General features: G+C 43.8%; 2 protein-coding genes across 2 annotated transcripts; both read left to right on the plus strand.

Annotated features, from left to right (window-relative positions):
• The first annotated feature begins 1,369 nt into the window (after window positions 1–1,369).
• MARVELD3 (MARVEL domain containing 3) lies at window positions 1,370–13,913 on the plus strand. Its single transcript, XM_031950014.1, has 3 exons — window positions 1,370–3,173; window positions 7,716–7,843; window positions 13,277–13,913. The coding sequence occupies exons 1-3, from the start codon at window positions 2,512–2,514 to the stop codon at window positions 13,885–13,887; spliced, it is 1,401 nt and encodes a 466-aa protein (XP_031805874.1). The 5' UTR covers window positions 1,370–2,511; the 3' UTR covers window positions 13,888–13,913.
• On the plus strand, window positions 13,913–20,202 carry LOC116421286. Its single transcript, XM_031950015.1, has 2 exons — window positions 13,913–13,985; window positions 17,684–20,202. The coding sequence occupies exon 2, from the start codon at window positions 17,719–17,721 to the stop codon at window positions 18,319–18,321; it is 603 nt and encodes a 200-aa protein (XP_031805875.1). The 5' UTR covers window positions 13,913–13,985; window positions 17,684–17,718; the 3' UTR covers window positions 18,322–20,202.
• The last annotated feature ends 665 nt before the right edge of the window (window positions 20,203–20,867 follow it).

Below are 20,867 nucleotides of genomic sequence, written 5' to 3' on the forward strand. Positions count from 1 at the left end.
GCATATGTTTCTTCAATTCCTTCTTCCATTAAAAATTGTGCTTGTGTGTCCATTCTCTCATTTTCAGTCCTGTCCACTCCGTTACCCCAGTCTGACAATCCTAGTCGTTGTGGCGAAGATACCGGAGTGATCTGCCATTTCCCTCTCCAATTTATTTTACAGATGGGGAAACTGAGGCAAATAGGGTACAACGACTTGCCCAGGGTCACGCAGCTCCTGAGGCCAGACTTGAACTTAGAAAGATAGGTCGTACCTGACTTCAGGTTGGGTGCTGTAACTACTCTAGCCACCTAGTTTTTTTAGAACAGTTAATAATAATGAACATACAGCAAAAATGTTTGCTTGTCATGCTTTAATCTCATTGGATTGTCACAATTCCAGAAGAATGATTAAACCCATTTTCAAGTTGGTGTCCAGGAAAATAACGTTAATATTGTTTCCATATTCTCGATTTGATGGCTCAAATCTGCCAGAAATAACTGTATTTAACTTTAATCTAATATGCAAGCACTTCTAGCCAGCCCCAAGATAATTTAATGAATCTCCAGGAAGAAAATCCCAACGTAGGACAACCCAGTTATGGGTTAACGTTCAGTAATCACGCCACAATCACATTCCTCCTGGACCCTACCCAGTGAAGAATCAAAGGTTCCGTTCCACACATGGAGAATCTGAACAGAGTAAGAGACAAAAAGCTGACCTTCCTATTTTTAGAAGGGGGCATTTCACTGGAGTGGGACCTGGCACCAATTACCACCGTTGGTGGGAAGCCAGGGCCTAAACTAGATAAATGACTCTGAGTACCACCCTTAATCTATTCCCCTACAAAAAAATCTTTTTATCCTCAATTTATAGCCCACAACAAAAGTTCCTCCATTTTTCTAGGAGTTCCCGAAGAAATAAAAGGATTGCAACACTGGCGGTGGAGTAGTTTATAGAGAGAGGAAAGAATTTGTGAAAAAGCAAAAGCAAATCTTCTGTCTGCCCTAATCTGAAGTTGAAGCTCTGAGAGGGTCAGAGCTAGAATTCTAAGGGTCGATCCTAATTGCGCTAAAGAGCTTTTGCAACACTTTAACTGAAAAGAGCGGGCATTTTCTACCTAGAGACCACGCAATATGCCCAGCTTGTGGCAGAAGATGGGGAAAGGCTGCATGCAGCTGCTCTGGAAGAAATTTCTCACTGGGCATTTTAAGATGAAAACTTAGGTCTGCTTCTTTTTAAAAAGTGAATGGGGAGCAGCCGGGTGGCGCAGTGGAAAGAGCACCAACCCTGAAGTCAGGAGGACCTGAGTTCAAGTCTGCCCTCAGACACTTAATGCTTCCTGGCTGTGTGACCCTGGGCAAGTCACTTAACTTCAATTATCTCAACAAAAAGGGGAAAAAAAAAAAAGAATCGGATTTCTTAGGGAACGAACCAAAGGCTTTGTGTGCCACCGGACTCCGAAGCTCGCCTTCATCTCTCCCGGAAATTATTCATCGATAAGGGAGAGGTCTACACACTTTTGAATCAACAAGGTTTAATTGAGCCCGGGAATTTTGACAGTGTCACCATTACCAGTAGGTGTCATAGGGAGGTGCACGGAACAGACGTGTGAGAGAGAATGAGAGAAAGTAGAGAGAGACCCAATGATCGGAGGTGGAATCCACCAGAAACCACTTTAGTGGCAGCTTCGAAGGGCCCCCCAGGCTGAGTTATTTAGCATTTAGGGACGTCTTACAGGGGTCTCCGTGTAAGGGACAAAGAACTTGCCCCAGAAAATCTGGAACCCGGACTCTCGGTCCTGGCCGGTGATGCTTTGTAAATGGGAGGGCAGGTTTTCCTCAGAAATGGGAGGAGGAGCACGCGGCTCCCTAGTGGCCCCAAGGTTTGGCTGCATACACTATAACCGGAAGGGTCCTCCCTGTTCCTTCTCCACCGCGCCCCCGTGCCCAGCACCCTCCACCCGTGCTGGAGCCAGTTCCAGGGAGCAGGACTTCTGCCTAAGGCACCGAATTTAGGACTGGAAAGGACCGCAGAGATCTACGTATCCAAGCTCTTCGTTTTACAGATGGGGAAACTGAGGCCAGGAGCTTCAGTAGTTTGTCTGTGAACCTCAGTCCTTTGATTGAAGGGTCTTTCCATAGGCTGGGCCTCTTACCCGGGGAGAGTCCGAGGAAACGACTCCGAGCTTTGCTTGGCGGAGCAGAAGCGAAGATTCCGGGGTCCAGAGCCCCCACCCCCTTCCGCCCCCCGGGCTAGGTCCAGCCTCGGCCGACCCCACCCCCGGCCGGGCCTGGTGGGATGGGGAGGGCTGGACTGCTCTTGCCCTGCTCTCGCGCTCCCGGGAGCCCCAAGCCTGACCCGGGCCAGGGACTTAAGTGTGCGCGTGCGCCCAGGTGAGAGCTCCCGAGCCCGGGCCGACCAGGTGGCCCGCCCCGCCCTGCCCAGCCCGGCTCGGGCACCTGCGCAGGACACTCCTGGTTCGTGTTTTCCTTCGGGAGCCCCCGCGGGGCGGGGACCAGGAATTAGGAAATGGAAGATGTGCCGGAGGCTCGGGATTCCCGCGCCCGGGACCGACCGAGGGATCGAGACCCCCGCCCCGAGCGACACAGAGACCGCGACCACCGCGACCACCGCCCGGAGGGACAGCGGGACAGAGATCGCGGCCCGGAGGGACAGCGGGACAGAGATCGCGGCCCGGAGGGACAGCGGGACAGAGATCGCGGCCCAGAGGGACAGCGGGACAGAGACAGACGGCGGGACCGAAACGGGGACAGACCTAGAGACCGGGACAGGCGGGGCGACCGAGATCCGGATAGAAGAGGGGACAGAGATAGGGACCGGCGGGGGGACCGAGATCGGGACCGGGAAAACAGAGACTGGGACCGGCGGGAGAACAGAGACTGGGACCGGCGGGGGGACCGAGACTGGGACCGGCGGGAAAACAGAGACTGGGACCGGCGGGGGGACCGAGATGGGGACCGGCGCAGCGAACGAGACTACCGCCTGGACAGACAGGACTGGGAGCACCCCCGTTCGAATGGACAACGGGGTCGAGAAAAATCTCGCCAAAGCAGGACCCAGGATGTACCTTGGGAGCCCTCCGGAGACAGAGCCCCTCCCTCCGGGTCTGCCTCAGGGGAAATGCGAGAGCCTTGGGCCCAGAGAAATGCGGGGTTCGGCCGGCCGGAGAGGTGAGCAAGGACTGTGTGGGAACAGCTTAGGGAGCCCCCTCGGGTCTGCGGGCAGGAAAGAGGGGAGCATCTTTAGCTTCCTCCCCTCCCCCATCCGTCTCCCAAGTGGTCCTTAAAGTGGGCGGCTGAAGAGTTAGGTCTGAATTGGGATGATACCTTGGGAGCAAGTTGGCCCCATCCCAGGTTGTTCTAAGAAGTAACTGATTCTTGCTTCTTTATCAGGAAGAGTGTTAGCTTTCCACAGGAGGTGGCTCCGGAGGAGGGAGTGAATAAGGGGATGCGGGACAGCTGAGTAGGACAGTTGGCTAGCACCCTGACCGGCTCTTTGCTCTATCTCTAGCCCGGCGCTCTACATACACACAGTAGGTCTTTAAAAAAGACTGGTCGAATTGATTTGAAAATATGCTATTCTTCTGAATTTCCCAAATGAGCAGGAACTGGTTTTGCTTTTTTTTTTTTTTTTTTTTTTTAAACACCATTACTGTACACAGTGCTCGGCACAGTAAGGCACAATTTAATAATAATTGCCTGTTGAGTGACTATAAGGCTTACTTGCAGCGTTATATCCTATTTTATTGGTAGCCTAACCTTACCCCTAGATTCCGCCCCTCTGGTATTACTTTTCCTTCATTCTAGAAGAGGAGCAATGACATCAGGAGGTGATGTCTTGACTTTCAGATGAATTGCTGTGCAAAGTCATCAGCTTCACCCTCACCTCCAGAGTTAGAGTTCAGTGTTAAGACCTAGGTCATAGGTCATAGGTGAGGTCTTTCATAGGAAAGAAACCCTTCACTGTGCCAAAATTATTCCAAAGTCACCCTCACCACTGCGCCTGATTCCATGTTTATTATGAGTTCAGGTGTTTGTCTCCACAAAAATGGCAATGATTTAAACTCAAAAAAAGGTAATGGTAGAATTTTAGGAACTTTTAGAGATCACTTTTCAAGTTATACCTGCCCAGGACTAACACCTTCTGACTATATTTATGTCTCTTGAGTTACCACAATTCTGAGTCTCTTAAAGAGGAGAATGTAAAAGGATTTTGAAAATCTGGGGGGAAAAGCACAATCCTGTCATTTCCCTTTCCTCCTATCCAAGTTGGGTTTACAACCTCTCCCTTCTAATAGTAAACCTTTATTGATAGCGCGTCCCTACGTCAGACCCGCCCCCCCATTCATCTCCCTTTCCAGTAATGTTGCTTATTTTGAAGCCAGGAAGGTTCGGTGTTATTATTAAACAAATACTTAGTTCAGTGGATAGAGTTACAGCCCTAAAGTGACTAAGTTCAAATCTGGCCTCAAACTTTTACTAGTTATGTGATCCTGGGCAAGTCACTTCATCTCGTTTGTCTCAGTTTCCTCATCTGTAAAATTAGCTGGCAAAGAAAGTGTTAAACTACTCCAGTATGGGGGGGGGGGAATGGAAACATGGAGAGTCACACCCAACTAAGACAACTCAACTGTAACAAAAACATTTATCTAGCACTTACTATGTATGTGCAGAACACTGAGCACACACAAGAAGAATCAGCTAGTGCTTGGCTTTACATAATTTGAGTTGTGCTGAAGGTATAGAGTGGGGGATCAGGGTGCTGGAGGAGAGCTCGAAGTGCTTTTGTGGAAGTAGACCTAGAGGAGATGAAGGGGGATTTCTTGGAGGAGGAGGTAGGAGTCCTTGTTGAACCCTGAAGGAAATTTAGGAAACCTGATCTTAGTGAAGTCTTCCTCTGGATTAGCTATACTTATATTTACTGAACTCTTAAACTTGCTCTAATCTGTAATGTGGTTTGCTGCTCTACTACCCAGATAAAGAAATGATCTCTCTCCCCACTCCCTATCCCTTACTACTTTATTTGGCACAGCTTTCCCCATTGACTCCCACCTTAAGTAACTTTGCATTGCAAATACAGTAATCTGGGGCATTGTGGAGTCAAATAAACAACCTTCCTTTGTGATTCTCTACTGTTGGAGAGACGAGTCCTTTAGGGCCGAGGAGAAAAGTTAAAAGTAGGTGGCTTTATGTGTATTTGTGGTGGGGGTGCTTTGGGGTTTCTACTGTGTCCCCAAACATCCAGCTAGTGTTTTCCAAAGAGTTATTCCCAAGGAATGTATGTGAGAGGTGTTTTGGAGTTAGGGGGCTAGCTTGGAAAAGGCGAGTGTGGGAAGACTTCAAACTCCAATGTTTATGGTGTCGTGAGCTCCAAAAGTTAACTTTTTTTTCCCTTGAACATTATTTTCATTTGGTAACTATTTGTTAATTAATAATTGGTTGGAACACCTCTTCTTAAACATTATTATCCTTATTTGGTAATTATTAGCGATTGGTAGGATGTTGGGGTTCAAATGAGACCCCCAAAATTTGAGGTTCCAGACCAGTGCCACTAGGTATCTCAAAAAATTTGCAGGCTTGGAACCATCTCCAAGTCAAAGGGGAAAAACTTATTATACTTATTAGACCAGTTGAAGAGACTTGGCTCCAAAAAGAGTTCCAAAAGAATTATTAAGCAAAGAATCTGGAGCAAAGAGATCTATTTATGGGAAAAAGATAAAAAAAATCAGGTGCTTCCTGTCCCTGACTCGCTGATTTTATGACCTTTGGGCCAAATTGAGAAATGGTCTTAGTTAGAGGTGGAGATGAATTTTGAATTCTATGGCTTAATGGTGAAGTTCCACCTCATTATCGAATTCTGTGGCTTAGATTGTCTCAAAAATTTTGTTGTTACTGACCAACTTATTGTTATTAAATTGTGCATTGTTTGTGGAATTGGGGCAATTCCCAGGCTAGATGGCCTTAGGGTTAAGACCAAGTAGCTTTAGCTTTATTGCTATCTCCTTGCTGGAAGCAACACAACTCTAGAACACCTCTTCTTAAATAATATTACCCATTTATGGTGACTTGTTATTTGTTTTGCTGGGTTTTGTTTTTGGGAAGGCTAAGTGACTTTAAGGAAGTCTTAAATGACTTGCTAAGAATCACCCAGGTACCACCTGTTAAAGTGTCTAAGGTCACATTTGAACTCAGATCCTTTTGACTTCAGTGAAACTTCAGGGTTAGTGCTCTGTTTAATTGGAGCATCTGGGTCAAAAGCAGGTAAAAAGAAGGGCAGGGAGAGAAATGTTCACCTTTACTAGCTAGAACTGAAACTTGAAAATTAATTTGGGTGGTGAGTAGCAGCAGCTGCTTTAAGTATTGGTTATTCCACAGGCTGACTGAGCAGGAGGTCAGCTAAGGTTTAGAAAGTGTCTGTCTGGTTACAGAGGAGTTAGATAAAACCCCAGACCCACAAGATCTGTTTTCCTCAAATCAGGATCCAGAAACCGCAGCCAAATAAATGGAACACAGCATTCTCATCTGCCCCAGGAGCCAGCTCTGCTGCTGCCTCAGTTTCCTCATCTGTAAATTGAAGGGCCTGATCTCGTTGAAATCTGAGGTCCCTTTTGGTTGCAATTTTCTATTCTTGAAATAATCCTTCTTGGAGAAGTCTTTGTTGGTCTGGATTCCTGGAGAGGGAAAAGACTTTTATCTGGGGACCGATCTCCTTTCTCATTTAAATTCCTTCCCCCTCCTGGAGTCCCTGCCCAGCCCTCTGCACCCTTGGTGGGAAGAATTCTATTCTTAAAACACTTTTAACCATTTCCTCTATGCTTGCTGTTTGGCCAGCATGTGCCAGGCAATCATTAATTAGCAGATAATTACTAAATGGGGATGTAGCATTTGCCTCACTGGGGTGTAATGAGGATCACGGGAGAGAACGCGGAAAGTGCTGAACACTGCTGATACAAAGACAAAAGGCTTACAATTTAATGGGGGGAGACACGGTATCTGTGCCAGTAAGCATTTATTAAGTGCCTGCTGTGTGCCAGGGAGTGTGCTAAATGTTGGGGATACAAAAAGAGGCAAAATACTGATAAATGTACACACACGTATACAATATACCAGATTAATACAAAGGAATTTTAGGAAGAAGTATACTAAGAGTTGGGGAAGTTGGAAGAGACAGCAAGCATTTATTAAGTGCCTACTATGTGCTAAGCTATGAGCTTAAGTGGCTCCGTTGAACACTATACCCGAGTTCAGATTTGACCTCACATAATAGCTGGGTGACTCCGGGAAAGTCCCTTAACCATCTTTGCCTCAGTTTCCCCATCTATAACATGAGCTGCAGAAGGGAATAGCAAACTACTGCAGTATCTTTGTCATGAAAACCCCAAATGGGTCACAAAGAGGCTTGACTGAATGACTCAACAACAACAAACACTACAATATAATTGGCAATACTATATTTTATGCACTTTAAAACATTATTCTGAGAAGGGCCCATGGCTTTATCAGATTGCACAAAAGGACAAGAACTCCTGGTAGAGAGAGAAAAAGAGCTTTGGGGTCTACCAGTCATGGGTGGGGTCCAACCAGCAAATCTAGGGAGGATTCGGAGGCCTGGGCTGCCAGCCCCAGCCAGGAGGAGGGGACTTGAGGCTGGCTGTATACCTGACTCTGGGCCTTTTTGGTGTTGCTAATTCCAGCTTTATGTTGTTGTTGCAGTGACTATCCTTCCCGGAGATCTCTGCCCTTTAGCCCCAGGCCTGGATTGGAAGAGGTGGAATACTACGAGTCTGAGGCCGCAGGGCTCCTGGAATGCCACAAATGCAGATACCTGTGCACCGGGAGAGGTGAGATGGGACCCCAGGTTACCTCGGCCACTCACACCCCATTGGTGATTCTGGCTCAGGGCTGTGGTAGGGATTTAGCTGGTCTTGTCTTTTAATTCCTGAGAGTTTGGTGACCTTGCCCTAGTGAGACAAATGATCTAAGGAAAGAATGCCTGAAAGATCACTGCAAAAACGATGGTTTAAGAGGCAGCTAGTAGATAGAGTTCCAGCCCTGGAGTCATAATCACGAGTTCAAATCTGGCCTCAGACACAGAATATATTTATTTACTAGCTGTGTGACCCTGAGCTAGTCATTTCAGACCAACTGCCTCACCTTCCAACCCTACCCAAAAATAACAATGGTCTAGCTACCTAGAAGTTAAAAATACTGGTGTTTATTGAAGTGCTGGACATCTCTCTTAAAATGCGGTGTGTCATGGTGAATAGAGCTTTGGATTTTGAGTCAGGAAGAACCGACTTCACATCCTACTTCAGACACTTAGATTAGCTGTGTGACCCAGGCAAATCAACCTCTCTTGAGCCTCGGTTTCCCCATCTATAATATACAGATAAATAATTGCAGCCCTGGCTCCAAAAGTTGTTAGGAGTAAATTAAGACACAAGGAAAGCACTTTGCCAACCTTGGAATGCTGTGTTAGAGAACACAGAGAACTAGGCTGCTGAAAAATATGGATCAGAAAACTTCTGCTAAGTCCAGATGAAGATACAACTAAGGCACTTTGCAAACCTTGGAGCACCATGTACAAATAACGGTTGTTAGAGAACAAGGCTGCTGCAATATGTGGATCAGAAGACTTCTGGTAAGTCCAGATCAAAATACAAGTAAAGCACTTTGCAAACCTTGGAGCACATGCACAAATAGCAGTTTTTAGAGAACTAGACTGCTGGAATATATGGATCAGGAGACCTCTGGTAAGTCCAGATCAAGATAAAAAGTGAAGCACTTTGCAAGCCTTGGAACGCCGGGCACAAATAGCAATTGTTAGAGAATTAGACTGCTGGAATATGTAGATCAGAAAACTCCTGCTAAATCCAGATCAAGATACAAGTGAAGCACTTTGCAAGCCTTGGAACGCTGTGCACAAATAGCAGTTGTTAGAGAATGAGGCTGCTGGAATATATACACTTCTGGTGTAAGTCCAGATCAAGCTAACAAGGAAAGAGATAGCTAGAAGTCTCTAAGGCAGGATTCAGATTGAGATCTTCCTAACTACCCAATCCAAGACCATCTCCTGTATCAGCCAGCCCTTATTCTGGCCGAAATGTTCTCAGAGCCTCATTTGAAAAAAATCAGGGAAATTGAGCCATTGATCATTTGATAGGATAGGGAGATGATCTGTGATTTCACTGATCTTATTACCATCTTAGTCACTGAAATGCCTTTCCACTGCAGCGAGTGCAGAAACCCTGAGACAGTTTCTGGTAGAGAGTTTCTGACCCTGCTTACAACGTGGAAAATCTGGTTTGGCAGGTGAGTTATGAGATCATATGACTTAGACGGGACACCGTCTGGACTAATTTTGCCAAGCCCTGAGACGGAAGGTGAATATTTGCTGCTTGGGGGGAAAGAAAGGCATAATTGGAGTGCGCGAGCCCAGAAATAGAGCCTGGGATCTTCAAGGCGATGTAGCAATTATAAGATTATAAAACTTTTTGTAAGTGGGATTCTGTACAGTCATCTAATTACCGCCACTTCCTCCTTGTTTCAGAGAGACAATGACAGGCAGACGAAAAGCTAGAGAAGGCTAGTACTGTTAACCTGTCTCCTCCCTACCAGGAAGAGACTGAGGCAGGTGAAAAAGGTACGGGGTTTTTCCCTCACCTTGACTCATTCTGCCATGGGAAATGAGAAGGGCTCAAAGTTGCACTTTAGACTCAGTGTGTATCTGTCTTGTCTTTGGTTTGAGTTTCAAGATGAGGTTTTTGTGGTGGTGAGGCAGGAAGCGAACAAGCTGAGGATTGTAAAACCTTGGTTACCTAGAGCTCAGCATAAAGTGATGGAAACCACCAAGAAAAGCAAGCTGTCCCCAGACTTAGAATAATACCTGAGCAAAGGCTACCATGTGGTTCTTTATCCCAGGCCAAGAACTGGTCTTTTTTGATTAAATTCTTTATTGACTAAATGATCTCCCATGAGCAAATATGGCAAGACTATAGACTTCACCTAACATCATTGTATCATAAATTTAAGATCTCAAGAGATCACAGAGGCCATTGAATGTAATTCAATTTTTTAATTTTTAATATTGTTCTGAAATTATCAGACACTTATTTTTTCTTCTACTTCCCAGCCCACTGCGGGGGGGGGGAGAAAACCTTTGTTAACCTATGCAAGCGAAACAACTGTTTATATTCGCTGTGTCCAAAATCGTGTCTATTTTGCCCATCAGTCCCTCACCCCTGTAATGTAAGTAGCATTATCTCCCATCCCCTGGAAGCCGCTAATCCCCATATTTTACAGATAAAGTAACTCAGGCTGAAAATTAATTACTTTGCCTTAGATCACATAGCTAGTAAGGATTCAAACTCAGATCTTCCCAGCTCCAAGTCTTTACCCACTGTATGTCCTAGTACCTATTCCTTAGGAAGTATTCACATCTTGGGCTAATAGAAAGTAGAAGCAATTATTCAAGAAATTTGAGCCCAAGCCTCATTTTTGCCTACAAATCCCCAAACATTATAAACATCAATGTCTCTTAAGCAGCTTAACTTGAAGAATCAAACCAAATCAGCAAGCATTTATCAAGCATCTACTTTGTGTCAGGCACTGTGCTAAGTACTAGAATAGAGTGAACAGATATTTTACAGACAAAGGCTGGTGATTAAAGGGATATTTGGGGCAGGAAGAGCAGCATAAGTTATTCAAAAAAGTATATTCAGTGAGCAAAGAACGGTGTCAGGTAGACAGAGTAAAGAACCATGAGAGAGGGACTGAAGATAACAAGAGAAAAGGGAAAGCAAATATCCCAGAAAAGTGGAAGGAAATGGAATTGAGGGCTTAACTGTAAAAAATAGCCTTGATGGTGAGGAGGACTACATGTCCAATAGTGTGGTGGTAAATATTTAACAATCAGCTTTTCACCAGAGGAAAATGTTTGCACAACACACTTCAAAATTTAATATGCTGAGGCAATTGGGGTTAAGTAACTTGCCCAGGGTCACACGGCTAGGAAGTGTTAACTATCTGAGGTCTGATTTGAATTCAGGTTCTCCTGACTTCAGAGTTGGTGCTCTATCCACTGCACCAACCTAGCTGCCCCATCAACATTTTTTTTCGTCACTTTTTTCAAGTCCACACAATCAACAAAACAATAAATCAAACCCTGATATGTAGCTTTTGCCAGGCTTGCACCGAAAATTTCACAATCATCTGGCTGCTTTGAGCTGATGCTTCTGCATACGTCTTCCTCAAAGGTGGGAGTGATTAAAAGTATTTGAAACAAGAAGAACTGAGGGAACAAGGAGGGAAAGTGAGAGACATCACCAGGAAGGTAGATAGTATTTTTGCTGCGAGTAGGAGAGATTGGGAGAGGTGCATTGAGGAGGATTAGGAATCAACAAGAGACAGATTACTGAGCAGCAGAAAGGTCCTGACACACTAGTGAGTAGGCCTGAATAACATTTCCTTGAAATTTCGGATTTGAGGTTGTTGAAGTTGGAATTTGAGGGGAATTTTGACAAGAACTAATCCTTGCCTTAGAAAGTTGCAGGAACTGGGAAGGCCGAGTGAGACCAAGAGCTGGGCTTCCCGCTGTCCATGGTGTCCATCACTAAAGATGACGTTCTGGTCTCAAACCTACATTCCTCCTCATTTTAGCTCCTTCATTTATCCAGGTGCTCAAAACTGCTGAATTGTAGATTGCAAAGTCTGGTGACACAATTGAAATTAAGGGTCACTTAATTCATGAATATTAAGGGAGGTCTAGTGATTCAGTCAATGCAAGAAACTATATAAAATCACCCACTTCCTTCAGGATTGCCAATCTTTCTTATGTGAGATGTAATGATTTTCTTGTCAGGTTAATGACACTGATGGAGAGAACAAAAGATTTTGACCCCCTCTGTTTTCTTGTTGCCCCCATCACAGATGCTATGAACTTACCCCCTTCACTTTTATCCCCCTAAACACACACACACACACACACACACACACACACACACACACACACAAGTGCACACCTGTCAATGAAATCCTTGCTTTGGAAACTTGTTCTAGAGGGAGTGATTCATCTTTGATTCTGCACTAGAGCCACTATTGATTCAAGTCAGGAGACTGGCTAAATTTGTGGTACTGTTGGAAATCAGCCTTACTGGTAAAATCGGGATAAAATTTGTAATGCTGGACTTTGCAACTGGAAAACCTGAGTTCAAATCCTACCTCAGATTCTTATTAGCTGAATGACCCTGGACAAGTCACAGTTTCCCCCCTCAAGATAACAGGAATAATAGCACTTGCCTTGGGGTTGTTGGGAAGATCAAATGAGTATCTATGTACAAGTTCTTGGGTCCCCTTAAATCATTATGTAATGGCAAGTTATTACTACCTACATCTCAGAATTGTGAGGAAAGGAATTTCTAATTCACATCCCTGTGAACACTAACGACCTCTGGTCTGGATGGATCAGAACCAACTGGGATTGTAGGTATGCAAAGATTTAGAGAGGTCTTAGAGAAGCTCATCCTTCTGCATGGAACAGGGATGTAAAGACATATCACTTAGTTAAATAGCACATAGAGACCCCTCCAGCATAGTAATGAACATTTGGCTCTGATAAATCAACCTAGAATATCCTCCTTTACAAGATTTACGGGGAGGACTAGAGAGTCAAACAAATACGCTTCCATTATCTTCACACACATAATGCACACAACCATAAACACATGTTTGTCTTTGTGTATTATACAAATGTGATTAGGCAGAAAAAACGTTATATAAAAACAATATAGCCAATAAAAATACAGCATTCTATTAACTAAAAATGTGGATTCTTCTTATGAGTAGCATTTTTTTAGCTGCATTGTTTTTTAACTCACATTAGATTTTTCTCTAGAGTTGGACAGTTTTTTGTCAAACTGGTTAAGCTGTAAGTAACACGTAGAAATAGGATAGACTGTCTTCCTTCTCATTTAAAACCGTTAACACCTTCTGCTTTCCTACGTAGACATGTGGTTTTTTTCTCTTTGAGAGAGATGGCTTTTGGTCCTTTGGAAAGACCTTTCTTTTAAGATCGACCTCTTTTAAAAATGGACTCGATCCCTCGCGACTTCATCACCAGCTGCTCCTGAGGAAGCTTTGGCTGCCGGGGCTTTCATGGGGGAGGTGGACACAAAGGCGGTGGTGTGAGCTGCATGCAGAGGGGGAGGTGACCTCCATGTTGGAAGAGAAGCCTCATCCAGAACATAACCCATCCTTCCGCTTCTTGATCTTTGCAGCCTGCTGCCAACTGATGGAGGTCCTGCTGAACTTGCTGATTCTGGCCTGTAGCTCTGTGTCTTACAACTCGACCGGGGGCTACACAGGGATCACCAGCCTTGGGGGTATTTACTACTACCAGTATGGAGGAGCCTTCAGTGGTTTTGATGGTCCTGATGGGGAGAAGGCCCAACGGTTGGACATCCAGTTCTACCAGCTCAAGTTGCCCACAGTGACGGCAGCGATGGCTGTTGGAGGGGGTCTCATGGCCTTCTCCTGCCTCCTTATTCTCCTGGGTGTCCTTCGGGTCCCGTGGCACTGCCCACTGTGGCTGGTGATTGAAGCCCTTTTGGATACGCTCATCTCTATCGGCTACATCCCGGCTTTGTATTTCTATTTCCACCACCTCTCGGCAGCCTACAGTTCTCCTCTGTGTAAAGAGAGGGAGACCTTGTACCAGAGCAAAGGCTACAGTGGTTTTACTTGTAGCTTCCACGGTGGAGACATAGGGGCTGGGCTTTTTGCTGCCATTGGAGTCATTGTCTTTGCTGTGGGGGCTGTTCTAGCCTTCCGGGCGTATAGAAGAATCCAAAAGCCTGAAGGGAAGCCAACAGTGACATATGACTTATAGTCTTTCATCAGCTGCTGCTAGATCTCAAAAACCTCTTCGTCTTATTTGGGAACAAGCTATCTGTGGATGAGTGGAAGCAGTCTTCCAAGTCTTCCATGGTGAGACTGGTGCACGGTGGAGAATGTAACAAATTTTGAATTCTCTTTTCTTGGGAAAATTTCCTTAGGAATAATCACAAACCAAGACCTGCAGAGGTTTGAACTAGAGTAATATGTAATAGCTGGGGAACTTCTTTGAACTTGGCTTCTTTTGTGTTGAGTAGAAGCCAGATTCGTTGGCACGATTGTACCCAGTGTCTTCCAAACGCAACCCATAAGGCGAGGAAACAGGAATTCCTCATTCCTCCTCTACTCTGCCATAACTTTCCAGTACCTCCTTTCATCCTTAAGTAGATTTTTATTAAAAGAATAACATTAGCTGGAAGTGGGGAGTAAGATAGGGAGAGAGGCACCTTGAAATATAATAAACAAATTGGATTACTGACAAACTAATCCCAGAAGCCTTTCATCTTAGAGTTCCAGCTGGTGTTTCTGAGCCAACATTGCCATTCATTATTCTATCTAATGTGAATGTGCTTTATGTGAGAAAGCTTAAGGTGATAATGGAAATTCAGGTACAAAATCAATATAGTGTCCCAGCAGGGAAAGTCCAAAGCAAAGCCTCCTTTCATCTAAAATGATTCTGTGACTTTACTGTATCTTGTCGCATTCTTTGCACATTTTCTCTAAGCATATTCAATGATTAAAAATCCATTTTTGCATAAAACATAAGTTGGTGTCAGAGTTGTAAACTCTTCACTTTACTTAGAATTCCTTTAATTGTACATTGCCAAGAAATTTATTAAGAATATAACTGGATTAATGTATTTATTTTTTGAAGGAAGGTGGTAAGTGAAAGGATGGGCCACTAAGTTAGAACATCAGACCTAGAGTCAGGAACTGACTCATCTTCCTAAATTAAAATCTAGCCAGTTGTGTGAGCCTGAGCAAGTCACTTCATCCCATTTGTCTCAGTTTCCTTATTTATAAAGTGAGTTGGAGAAGGAAGGACAAACTTCTCCAGTATCTTTGCCAGGAAAACCCCAGATGGGATTAGAGTCAAACACAACTGAACGACAATATAAAAGGAAAGCGCCCCATTAAATGAACAGCTGCAGAAAAAATGACGCAAGCAGAATCCTTCCCATCACTGTCCTGGGTCCTACACTCTCCAAAGCTACTAAAGCAAGTCTGGCTCTTTTCCCTCAGTGTATTCTCCTTGGTTTAACCAATGGTGTCTTCAGGGTTGGTTCAGATGACCTTGAGAGTTAAGCGGGATGTGGTTTGGTTGGGTGACTACTGGGAAGGCCAGAGGTACTTATAGGAACCCAGCCTCCCATGAGGCTGGCTTCAGGCACCCAACGGGACAAGGATACTAAAGTCCATAAGAGAGCTGGTACTGGGGAATCATTCCATTTTGGGGTCTACTTGAAAGTTGGGTTGATTGCTGCGGGATATTTAAATGAAATCAGTGGCCTGAATGTAGAAAACAAATGTGTAGATTCGGAGCTATAAGGGACTTCAGTTGTCATCTAGGTTTTCATTCAAATGCACCAAGATCTGGGAAGGTTACTTGATTTGCTTGTCAAGGTCATCCAGCTAATAGGTCAGAGATGGGATTTGAACTCAGTTCCTCCGGACAAGAAAGCATGGCTCTTGCTGCAAAGTTGGTATCACATGTGACTTGGGGACATTGAATTTGTATGTCAATTATTAGTGTTAGGGAAGTTCTGTGGGTAAATAGCAGTAGGTTTTAGGTGACCGTATTTCATAGTACCTTAGTTCTCTGTCGTGGCTAATAATTTATAGTCATGTACTTCTGATTCTGGCTTTGAATCCACACCTCTGGAATCACTACAGAAAAGAGTCCACAGATCAATATTTAAATCCCAGCATTATTAATGTGTTTTATTTTTGTTCAGCTACCAAATGTGAATGAGTCACAAAAATAAATAAATTTATCTTTTGTACACTGACTACATCACATATATGTATTACCGATCTGTAAATATTATGTAGATGTTATTGATAAGTAAAATATAAACTCCCTCAAAAGTGTTACTCTAAAAAGTGTAGCTTTTTGTGATTTTTCTTTTTTTCACTTAGTGGTTATAGCAAGAAGAGTACTTGATTTGGTGTCAGGTCTCATAGGTTTAAATGCAAGGGCTGTCATCTATTTTCTAGCTGTGTGATATAAAGCTCATTACTATTTGTCTCACAGACAAATTTGTCATGTTTCTTAGACACCTAAAAATTGGTATCAGGATGGCAAACTCTTTAAAGAGAGACTCACTAGAATTCCTTGAATGGTACACTGCCAAGAAAAATATAAACTGGATTAATTTTTTTTTTAAAGGAACATGGTATGTAAAAAGAATGGGCCACTAGATGGCATCATAGTGGACAAAATGCTAGGCAGGATGTAAAAAAAAGACACAGGCTGATTAGCAGAGTTAATCAATAAGCCTTTATTAAGAACCTTCTGTATACCAGGTTCTTTGCTAAGTACTGAGATTGCAAAGAAAATAAAAATATGATCCCTGTTCTCAAAGAGTCCACATTCTAATGAGAGAAAACAATGGACCAACATGGGTATATCCCAAAAAGTAAATGGGAGGTGATCTCAGTGAGAACTGATAAGGGCCTCTTGCAGAAGGGAGAATCTGAACTGGGTCTCCAGGAAGAACCAGGAGGCAGAAACAGGAAGAAAAGCATTCCAGGCTTGGGTAAGAGAGCTGACAAAAGGTGCAGAGGCAGGTGTTAGTGTCTTGTGAGGAATGACAAAGAGACCCGGAGGGATCATAAGAGTCCTTGGAATGAAAGGAGCTACTGTATGAGCAGCAAAGATATGTTGTAAGAACCGGCCCTAATTTTCAGTGTGGGTGGGTCTGTGGGTTGGTCTTTTTCCTCCTAGGAATTCAAGCTCTAGCTAAGGTCTCCTGCCTCCCACGAACTTTCAGGAGACAAACAGTAAGGGAAGGACAGGTGTACTTTGAACCAAAGACCAAGTCGACCCCTCAGTAAGTACTAGGTATCTGTAAGGGCTGATTGGACTTTTATGTCCCAGGTAGATTAAGCCATTTCCTTTGCCCAGTCTACCTTCCTTGGCTGGAATACTATCCTTTCCGCCTCCTACTCAAGTCTGTCTTGAGTCCAATAGTTCTCCATTTTTGAAACTATTTGTAAACCATTTTTGTAGACACCTAAATGTAGTAGTTTATCTGAGTACTGGATTTGGAGTCAGGAAAATCTAAAATTTAAATTCTTCCTTAGGTGGCTGTATAATTCTGGGCAAGGAATTTAACATGTCAACTTCAGTTTCCTTATTTGTAAAATGGGATTACTCGTAGTACCTACTTCCCAAGATTTCGCTAAGGATTTTAAAGTTCTATCTAAATATCATTGTTCATTTTCCTCCACTAGAACATGTCATTTGTATCCTCAGCAACTAGAACAGTGCTGGGCACATAGTAGGTGTTTTAGAAATGTTTATTGAGAATTACCTGCAGACCTCTTCCAAAGTCAAAGGGGCCTGTTTAGAAGCAGCCTCTGAAAGCTCCCCTGAAGCATTTTTAATTACATTCCTTACACCAGCTCTTGTTACTTAACAGCAGTTGTGAGAAACATGATCGCCAGCAACCCAAGGGTACCAAAAGATGAGCTAGGCTTCCCTTCCCCCAGTCCTGCTAGTCCCTCAAAATGAAGCTTTTTCTTAGTGACTAACTGGTTTACTAAGGATTGCATTCTTCTCCTCCCAGGTGTGGCACAAATAGTGGAAGTGATACTGAATGGAATGGTTCTCATGTGTATTGTGGCCTCCTACTTTGTCCTGGCTGGTTTCAGTGCCAGTTTTGCCAGCAGCGGCTTTGGGAACAACTATTACTTCCCCTTTGAAGGCACGGAGCTGGAGCAGGTTCGACAGCTGGACCAGCAGTACACCGTCCTCCGAGCGCCACTTGTGTACGGCGGCTTAGCCTTCTCCCTAGGACTTGGGGTCCTCACCATGGGAGTTTTACTGCAGGGAGCCAAGAGCCTGGAGAAGCTGCCCAAGAAGTGGTTGGTTGTGGAAGCTGCCTTTAGCCTGCTGGCAGCTGTGGGCTACTGCATAGCCACGGGCATCTACCTTCATGTGGCTCTGCGGATTAACGCCACCGATACCTGCAAAAGGCGGGAGAGGATGTATGCTCGCAAAGGGCTCACCTGGATGAACTGCCAGCTGGCGGGCACCGATGGGGCAGCGGCCACCTTTGCTTGTCTCTTAGTGATCATGTATGGGGTCAGCGCCGTGTTGGCCATCCGGAGTTACAGGCAGCAGCAGCAGTACTACAAGGACACCAGAAAGCCAAGCAGTATGTACAACGGTCCACCAGGCCACTGGACATCGGGAACTCTGTGAGAGGTTCCTCTCCCTGTAGCCCTTCCCCCGCCCCAAGTTTCTTTTATTTTGAAATTCAAATATTCCCATTTTAAAATCACATAGTTGGAATTTTTAAAAAATATACTTTTTTGATTATATATAAATGTTCCTTTACAAGGTACTGTTTGTGAAGGGTATCAATAAATACTGATGGGCTGATTGATGGATGAGTAAGTGTTGGGGAAAAATCATAAACTATCCCATGTTATAATTACTCCCTTAAATACATTAGGGTGCTAGTCCTCCATGCCAGTGCTAACCAACCAGGCCAAACACTAACAGACAAGCTATCTCAGCAAGAGCCAAGTCCAACTACAAATCCTTAATCCGACTATTTAAGATACTAAAGAATTTATCTGTCACTTTTCTGAATCACTGCCCAAAGGCCAATTTCATTCTGACTCACAGTCTGTAGATCTGGAGAGTTGGAGCAGCTATGAAGGCTTGCCCTATCTTACCGTTTGACATGAGAGAATGAAGCAGAAATTAGCATCAATGGAGCCCAAAGAGACCTTAGGGATTATCTAAGGGTGGCCAGAGATGCCACAGTGCACAGAACACTAGGCCAGAAATCGCAAAGACGGCTTCCTGATTTCAAGTCTGGCCTTAAACACTTCCTATCTGGGTGACCCTGGGCAGGTCACTTCTGGTTACCTCAGTTTCCTCATCTGTAAAATGAACTAGAGAAGGAAATGTCAAACCATGAAGAGTCAGACTTGAATGAAGAACATTCCCAACCCTTTCATTTCATGGATTAGAAGATCTAGAGAAACAAATTGACAAAGTTACACTGATTCTAAATTAGTGGAAGCCAAGCATGCTTCCTTCAGCAGGAATTACATTTTCTTTCTTAAGGACAAAGGCCTATTATATATTACAAGTATAAAAAGCTCCTACTTTTTTTTTTTTTTTTTTTTTTAAGTACAGTAGACATTCCCAAAACAGGTAAAAGTTCTGGAAATATTCTATATTCCTTACTCAATTTTCCTTATGAAAAGTTTGTTTTCATCCACTGATAGGATTGATATTATCACTTCACAGTAATTTCCCTTCAATAAAATAACACTGAATCTAGAAATCTTTGTTCACAGAATCATAGTCAATAAGCATTTATTAAGTACCTATTGGCCAGATACTTTGTTAGGCACTGGAGATTCAAAGAAAAGCAAGACAGTTCCCAACTTTGAGCTCACAATCTAATGAGAAAAGCAAACAAAGGGCTATACACTACACACAATAGGGAAGGCACTAGAATTAAGGATTGGGAAGGATAGGTGGGGTTTTAGCTAACAAATAAATGAAGATATTCCACACATGGAGAACACAAAAAGAATGCCCAGAGTTTAGTAATAGACAACAAGGAGACTAGTGTTACTAGGTGGACTGGAAAGATAGGAGTATGGGGTAGGTTAGACTTGAAGATGGCCAGATCTTTGCTTTAGGAATATCAGTAGCAGCTAAATAAAGAGTAGTCTGGAGTGGAAAGATCTGAGACAGGCTGGTCCAACAGCAAGTTCTTCAGGCATAAAGTGATGGACCTACATCAAATGGAGGGGCAGTGTCATCAAGAAACGAGTTATGTTCAAGAGATGCTGCAAAGGTAGAATTGAAGGGAACTGCCCACAGCTTGGATTGGTGGGGGGAGGGCTAGGAGGATGATGGGATGTTTGAAAAGGATAAGTTTAGCGGAAAGATAGGTTGAGAATGTTGAATTTAAGATATTTAGGAGATCCAATTCAAGATGTCCGGAAGGCAGTTGTAGATTCAAAACTTGGTCAGCACACTTTCATTGTTGGTGGAATTGTGAATACATCCAGCCATTCTGGAGAGCAATTTGGAACTATGCTCAAAAAGTTAGCAAACTGCATACCCTTTGATCCAGCAGTGTTTCTACTGTGCTTATACCCCAAGGAGATACTAAAGAAGGGAAAGGGACCTGCATGTGCAAGAATGTTTGTAGCAGCGCTGTTTGTGGAAACTGAGTGGATGCCCATCAATTAGAGAATGGTTGGGTAAATTGTGGGACATGAATGTTATGGAATATTACTGTTCTGTAAGAAATGACCAGCAGGATGATTTCAGAAAGGCCTAGAGAGACTGACATGAACTGATGCTGAGTGAAATGAGCAGAACCAGATCATTATATACTTCAGCAACAATACTATATGATGATCAATTCTGATGGAAGTGGCCTTCTTCAACGATGAGATGAACCAAATCAGCTCCAATAGAGCAGTAATGAATTGAACCAGCTACACCCAGCGAAAGAACTTTGGGAGATGACTATGAACCACTACATAGAATTCCCAATCCCTCTATTTTTGACCGCCTGCATTTTTGATTTCCTTCACAGGCTAATTGTACACTATTTCAAAGTCTGATTCATTTTGTACAGCAAAATAACTGTTTGGGCATGTATACATATATCGTATTTAACTTACACTTCAACATATTTAAGATGTATTGGTTAACCTATCTCGGGGAAGGGGTATGGGGAGGAGGGGAAAAGTTGGAACAAAAGGCCT

This window comes from Sarcophilus harrisii, chromosome 2, assembly GCF_902635505.1.
Source record: "Sarcophilus harrisii chromosome 2, mSarHar1.11, whole genome shotgun sequence".
NCBI classification, from domain to species: Eukaryota; Metazoa; Chordata; class Mammalia; order Dasyuromorphia; family Dasyuridae; genus Sarcophilus; species Sarcophilus harrisii.